Source organism: Camellia sinensis, chromosome 4 (genome assembly GCF_055761805.1).
Source record: "Camellia sinensis isolate YWXY chromosome 4, ASM5576180v1, whole genome shotgun sequence".
In the NCBI taxonomy this organism is placed as follows: domain Eukaryota; kingdom Viridiplantae; phylum Streptophyta; class Magnoliopsida; order Ericales; family Theaceae; genus Camellia; species Camellia sinensis.
The window spans coordinates 38,074,102-38,081,355 of record NC_138964.1 but is presented as its reverse complement, the minus strand read 5'-3'; the positions used below and the strand labels follow the sequence as shown (position 1 = coordinate 38,081,355).

General features: G+C 35.0%; 1 protein-coding gene across 1 annotated transcript; it reads left to right on the top strand.

Moving 5' to 3' along the window:
• The first annotated feature begins 783 nt into the window (after window positions 1–783).
• On the top strand, window positions 784–6,911 carry LOC114292362 (uncharacterized). Its single transcript, XM_082923203.1, has 14 exons — window positions 784–946; window positions 1,036–1,115; window positions 2,244–2,344; window positions 2,518–2,640; window positions 2,814–2,883; window positions 3,303–3,389; window positions 3,509–3,574; window positions 3,686–3,778; window positions 3,884–3,940; window positions 4,063–4,191; window positions 4,657–4,751; window positions 5,242–5,326; window positions 5,531–5,721; window positions 6,671–6,911. Exons 1-14 carry the CDS (start codon window positions 784–786, stop codon window positions 6,759–6,761), a joined length of 1,431 nt encoding a protein of 476 aa, XP_082779329.1. The 3' UTR covers window positions 6,762–6,911.
• Window positions 6,912–7,254: the final 343 nt, after the last annotated feature.

Below are 7,254 nucleotides of genomic sequence, written 5' to 3'. Positions count from 1 at the left end.
CGAGATGCGTGATTGGTGGCACGAGGATTGAGGACTACACTCTCTAGAGCTTGTGCAATGATGGAGAGAGTGGTCATGCACACATTTGTTGAAAATACCTTGCCTTCTCTCTCTCTTGCCTTTGTTGCAAAAAAACCAAAATCCAGGGGCAGAAAGTGGTCGGCCGACCAGCTTTTTGGCAGGCCGACCACCTTTTTTGGTCTCCACCACAAATGGTGGTCGGCAGATGGTCTCCATAGCCAAGGGCTAGTCAGCAAAATCATGTTTTCTAAGCCCACCCAAGGGTGGCAAAATCTGCATTTAAAGCCTACTTGCGAGTAGTAAACCGCTTTCAAAAACAAACATGAAATGTTTTGTTCCAATTCAGGCGATCCGGTCTATATTTGTATGCTGCGCGCATCACATAGTAATTCTAGGCTAAACCGGAATAAGAACACATATGTTTTCAAAACTCGATATCATGGTTGACCTTCCCCAATCGTACCCAAGTTCCCGAGCCGAGGCAACTTTGGTGATGATGGACACGTGGCCTTAGGCAATGAGTCAGGGTTTCCTAAATTTTCCAAAATAAAACATTTAGGTGGCGACTCTGTATCTGGCAAAGTAGTCTATGTTTGGCACTTCTTTCTTAAAAATCAGTTTTCAAAAACGATTTGCCGAATTTGAACTCTTTGGTGATTCATCGGTCTTGCATTGAACTCTGCAAGATTAGATACAGGACCGTGACATTGAGTTCTGAACTGTAGTGAGTCCAAATGAACAAAACGGGATTTCCTTCTCCGGATGTTCGGGGACATCTACAGTGGGTTATCAAGAAAACAAAATTATTTGGCTAGTACTTGCTCTGTCTACAGATTCCCCTACAATGCTGAAATTTGTAGGTATTCATATCCATATATGATCTCAAGAGCTCTGTTTGCTGATGTTGCTAGAGTAGCTAATGGAGGTTGCCTTTTTATCCTTTTCAATTTTGTTAAATAATCTTTAGCATGATGTTCACATTTCGATTTTGGTTTTAATTTGATTTGGCTGTAGAAGTAAGCAAAGCAGGATCTCTGGTTGAGTATGAGCGTAGAATTAAAGCGGGTGATCTTGTGGATGGGGATAATTGTCAGGTATTGCAATCAATTCACTCTTCATGTTTGATTATAAGTTTCAAAGGAAAAGCTAGTAGTTTGTTTGTCTCTTCCGAATTTTCTCCAGCCCAGAAGGTTAAGTTTCTCATCTTCGATCAAAATTTTCTTTAGTTTGTAAATGTTTGAAAAATTATGCTCTCACTCCCTTAGATGGCTTGTATTTGTTAGCATTAATTAGTTAAGGAAAAGCTAGTAGTTTGTTTGTCTCTTCCGAATTTTCTCCAGCCCAGAAGGTTAAGTTTCTCATCTTCGATCAAAATTTTCTTTAGTTTGTAAATGTTTGAAAAATTATGCTCTCACTCCCTTAGATGGCTTGTATTTGTTAGCATTAATTAGTTTGGTTGTTGGTGGGGTAGTAGTTAGAATTAATGTGCATTTTCTAGGTATCATTTGATTTGCTTTTAAGACCTAGAATTAATGCAACTTTGGTTCTTGGATGTGAAAAAGTACTTTTAAATGGTTACACAGAGGATGTCTAAATTGTGAGAGTGATTTATTAATCCACATGTATTATCTAATTTGTTTGGTTTTCCTTTATTTGAGAATCAAAGTTTTTAAAAGTGTTATGAAGGTTGCATTGAGTCATGTATAGGCTACACTCCCCAAAGGCTTGTACATCACAGTTTGAGGCGTACACTTCACATACGCCTGGTATGTCTTTTACTTATAATCATGTGAGGAGTACGTATAAGGAGAACTTGTTTTGGGCTATTGTTAGACTTAATCTAATATATGGTTTAAACATAAAAGTGAACCTCTTTTGTAATTATATTCCATGGGGAAAACATCAATTACATGACCAATAAAAAAAAAAAAAAAAAAAATGAAGCTAAGGCTTAATTGAGAAGCTTGATAACTAAAGCTAAGAATGTTGTTTTTACCTTCGATGAGGGCAAGCTTCTTTATTTGTAGTGAAATGTTCGATGTATTGAAGAAAAATGTATTCACACCTTTATATTTAATTTTTAACATTTTTGTTTTACTATCGTAAAATATTTTCTATATGTACTATATAAAAATTTAAAATTAAAAAATGCTTACGCCTTGATGCCTTGAAACATACACCTTGCTTCGTGAGGGGTTAAAATGCATTGGGTGATTGTGTAGGTAGGCAGCATAAGAGAACTTCAGAGACTCTATGATGAACTTGCCAAGTCAGCTGAAGCGTGCTGGTTAGATCGGTATGCAGCTTCTGAGAAAGCTGGCAGGTAATTGTTCATTTGGTTTCCGGATTCCCGAATCACTTGCTCATAAGGCATATCATGATCTTGTTGTTTGAGTTTTACTATATATATATATATTTTTTATGAATTGGAGTTGTCAATTTTTAATAGAGTTTATAACTTCATTGTCATTGATTCACTGTTTCTTTCATTTTCAGGAGTAGGCGGTTGTGGTCCCATTTCATTCCTCAGTCTTCATACTCACCTGTGAAAGGACTCTATCTCTATGAAGGAGTAGGCACAGGAAAAACCATGCTGATGGACTTGTTTTTTGATCAATTGTATGTTTGATGTGCATAATTAATTTGCCCTATAGGTGACCTTAAAATTGACTTGAATATGAGAACATGAGCTACCCACCATCAATTGCAAATCATAAGCATAATGCTGAGGGAATACTATGCAAATATTATTCACTGTTTTTTTTCCTCGTAATTTGTATTTATACTTTCAGGCCTAGCAGCTGGAGGAAAAAGAGGATTCATTTTCATGATTTCATGTTGGATGTCCACAGCCGCTTGCAAGTAAGAATTATCCATATTTCTTCTAACAGCAAACAAGATAGAAAGTTTGTTACAAATTGACTATTTTGTTTCCCGCTTGTCATTTGCACCACAAGTAATTGACACTAGTACTAACAATTAGGTCAGAGTTTTTAATGAGCCAGTGAGCGTCTCCAAGATGAGTTGCCATCTAAATGTCATACAACAAAAATCTTGGATATATGATCTTCTTCTCTGGCCGTTCATTTCATTGAATCGGTGATCAAGATAGCTAAATCTTAGAGTTCATGGACTATGGCTCTATCCTGAAAAATACTTTCAAATTAGTCAAAAATATCTTCCTTTGGACCAATTTTCATTTTCTTCTTGGCGGCTTTACTTGGAAATAGGTGGTGTGTACTGAAGTATAAATTTAATGCTATAGTATTGTATAATTGCAGAAGCATAAGGGCGTGCCGGATCCCCTTGAAGTTGTAGCAGGGGAGATATCTGATGAATCAATTTTGTTATGCCTCGACGAATTTATGGTATGTTGGAACTTGAAAATAGCAGCATCATTTCTGTTTTTTATCATCATGGATGGTATCTACTAGCCTTTTACTCTGTTCCTGTTGTTAAGTTCCATTTTTCTAAGTTTTTTTCATAGGTGACTGATGTTGCTGATGCATTGATATTAAACCGTTTATTTGGACATTTATTCAGCAATGGCGTGGTAAGTAGTTTAATCTACTAATTTTTATATGTTCTCAGCCTCTAGGCTCTATGCATTCGACATGTGGATTTTTGACTGAGAAATAAAACTTGCATATGGCTGCAAGTATAGATTCTGGTTGCTACTTCAAAACGTTCTCCGGACAACCTTTATGAAGGTGGATTGCAGAGAGATCTTTTTCTACCATTCATTTCCACGTTGAAGGTATGCCTGTAGATGAGAAACTTAAGGCCTTATTGACCATGTCTTTATTGAATTTTTTTATTTTACTTTTTATTTAGTTAAGCTTGGAAATTTATTTTGATGTAGGAAAGATGTGTAGTTCATGAGATTGGATCATCAACAGATTACCGGAAAATGACTTCAGTAACGTTATTAACTCTCTTCTTCTTTTTTTTCTTTTACTTGTTAAAACATCATGTTTGAATTTTCACCTTGTAATTTCTTCTCATGTAAATTCTTCTTGTTATATTTCACTTGAACTTTAGGCTGCGCAAGGTTTCTACTTTGTTGGGAAAGAGTTAACTGGCCTTCTTAAGCAAAAGTTTCAACATTTAGTTGGGGAACACACAGCACATCCACAGCAGGTGGAAGTTGTAATGGGGAGGACATTACAGGTATTTGATATAAATCCCTCTGATGTAGTACACTACAGAAAATAGAAAAGAGAATAGAGAAGGGATAGGAAGAAGAAGGGGGTCACAATCCTAACATAAATGGCCACAACCTTAACTACTCAATATCAATAATCCAAAGCTAACTATTACAATGCAATGAATTAATATTTGTAGGCTAGAAGGCCTAATTTAAAATAGGAAACTGACTATTAATATTATTTGGAAACTTAACCCTAATAGAAAAAGGAATCCGAATACCTAATAAAAATAGAATACTAAATATCAATAAAATTTCTAATTAGCCTAAAGAAGAAAAAATAGATAAACATAAATATTACAATTTGTAAAATTAAAAATAAAATCTTCACCAACAATCGGTGTGTGCCCGTTCTACATCACCCTTGGTTTATGAAGTCATAAGACAGGGAGAGCAGTTGTTTTATTTTATTTTTCTTCCACTGTCAGGTTCCATTGGGTGCTAATGGATGCGCATATTTTCCTTTTGAAGAACTGTGTGACAAACCACTTGGTGCTGCGGACTATATTGGATTGTTCTGTAAGTCACTTCTAGCTTGAGTCGGTTCAAACCTCAAATTCATCTTCTCCTTAAAATTCAATACCCAAACCAAATTGTTGGGATGAAGCTCTATTTTGTTTACTTAAGTGTTTGAGTATCAAGAATAAAGTCCAATAGAACTTTGAAAATGGGTATGCTTCCCATGTTAGTGATGAGGGTTCAAATCCCCTCCAGTTTGCCCGGTTCATTGGCTTAGAAGGTGGCCTTTGAACCCCAACTTTACCTTCCTGACGTGGGTCTAAAGGGCCTTGCCTATGATGGGTTCTTGATTATAAAAAAATAAAAAATACAATAAGATGAAGGAAACAAATACGTCTCCTAAGTACTAGGCTAATAGCTTCCATGATGCTCTTTCTAAACTTAAGCGATTTTACATTTATTGCAAAATCTCTGTACCTATCAGTTATTATGCTTGTTTTTTTTTTCCTGTTACAATAAATTATTATCCAATGGTATTCCTTTCTGGCGGAGAGGTTTCATACGCTGGCTTTGGATGGTTTACCAATTTTCGGACTCCACAATAGGACAGCAGCATATCAGTTTGTCATTCTAGTTGATGTTAGTCTCCTTTCTTCCAAATTGTTTGATTATTTATGAGTTTAATAATTTAGACGTAAATACTTGTTACTTGGGCTCCATTTATGCCCTAGATCTCCACAAAACCTTACACCTCTTGGAAGGGACATAGCATAAAATCAGAATATTATAATGTTAAAAGCATATTTTTATCTCCAACTAGCTTCTGTGTTTTTATATTTACAGGTGATGTATGAGAACAAAGCCAGATTGATGTGTACAGCTGAGGGGACTCCTGAACTTTTTGAGAAGATTGTGACAATCTCTGATGCTCAACAAATGGCTCCCATAACTTCTTCAAGATGGAGGAAAAATGATGATTTGGATCTTTGCGTGGACAATGAGTTGGGCTTTGCAAAAGATCACACTATTAGTAGGTATGATGTTTTGCAATATTTTTTTTCTTTTTGGATATAGCATATAACTTTTATATAGATAGAATTCCTTCTTGTGGCCGTTCTATAGCCTTTACTTTGAGCCATTTATTTGGTCTCCCCAACCGAAATTTTGATAGATTTAATGCAGTTGTATTTCTTAAAACAATTTACTTCATTTGGGGTCGGAGGACATAAAAGATGGTTGATTGGTGAAATGCTTGATACAACAGTTAAAAATTAGATGAAATTGTTTATCTAACAAGATTTTTAACATAGATGAAATTGTTTATCTAACAAGATTTTTAACAATAGTTCAAAAAAAAAAAGGGTTTTTAACAATATGACTATGTTCTTCTTAAATGTCCTTGCAACGAAACATGTGCTCAAAAGAAATATAATTATTTTGAAACTTACTTTCTAAACTTCAGAACCCTAAGCCAGTAGCTCTGTAGTTATCGGGAGCACGCTATTCAAGAGATAGACGTAAGAAAGTTCTAAAAAAGAACTAGCTTTAGATTTGGGAGACAGTTGGAAAACTCTCTGCTTTCTCATATCTGAAATAGATTCCTAGTTTTTAGTTGGAAGAAAATGAATTTGCCCCATGTATTCAGAGAGCCCTTGAACATTGGCTTGCATTTGGAAAATCCGGTTTATTTCAATTTTCTGTTGTTGTATCCTTCTTTTATTTTTATCTGCCTTACTTAGAATGACCAATAAAGATTCATTCATTAACTGCTCAAGCGTCGGTTTAATTCCAGCTACTTCGAATATAGCAAAGACAAAATTGACATAGGTTACTTTGAGCCCATTTAGTATTGTTTTCAGTTCCTGATCCCAAAAAAAGAAAGAAAAAAAGAAGTTTTGGGGTTTGTAAGAGTAGTCAAATCGGGATAGTAGATGCACATATATTGTCATTCTGACTAATGATGGTAACTATTATATATTGCAGATTGACAGATATGAATAGCAAAGAATACTTTGCAGCATTCTGCCATGCTAAGTTGAGAAGCAGCTCTGGCATGAAGATATCGATGTTGTGATTGATGAGAACGCCTTCCGAGCAAGCATGATATAGAGGAAACTTAAATATTGTTCCAATACCGGTAAGACCATTGTTGTCGGTAAGATTGTATGTTACATGGCTTGAGGTTCAGTGGTTTTGGCGGCAAACCGGATATTCATATAATTGAAGCTCTAATAATTTTGTTTGTTGAATAAATGTAATACAAGTTAATTCCTCAAAAAATAAATAAATAATTAAAATAAAAAAATAAAAATAAAAATAAATAAAAAAGAAGAAAGAAAGAAAGAAGAGATGTTCAAGTTGTTTCATCAATGACACTCACTGTCCAAGCAAAAATCAATGGATGATAACCGTGGACTAGCTGTGAGCAGTGGGTTGTAACTGTTATAAAGGGTATATTACACTTTGTCCTTTGAGGTTCAAGGTTTTATTTTATTTTTTACTTTAGTCCTTAATGTTAGTAATTTTTCCCAAATTTACTCCCAAAACAAATATCTATCTAATTTTGA

What these genes read in the sequence shown, in the direction of transcription:
- LOC114292362 (XM_082923203.1), top strand. Translation starts at nt 784, where the DNA reads ATGTTCGGGGACATCTACAGTGGGTTATCAAGAAAACAAAATTATTTG. An exon ending in ATGTCCACAGCCGCTTGCAA is followed by an intron (nt 2,884 to 3,302) that starts GTAAGAATTATC and finishes GTATAATTGCAG; the next exon opens with AAGCATAAGGGCGTGCCGGA. An exon ending in AGTTTGTCATTCTAGTTGAT is followed by an intron (nt 5,327 to 5,530) that starts GTTAGTCTCCTT and finishes TTATATTTACAG; the next exon opens with GTGATGTATGAGAACAAAGC.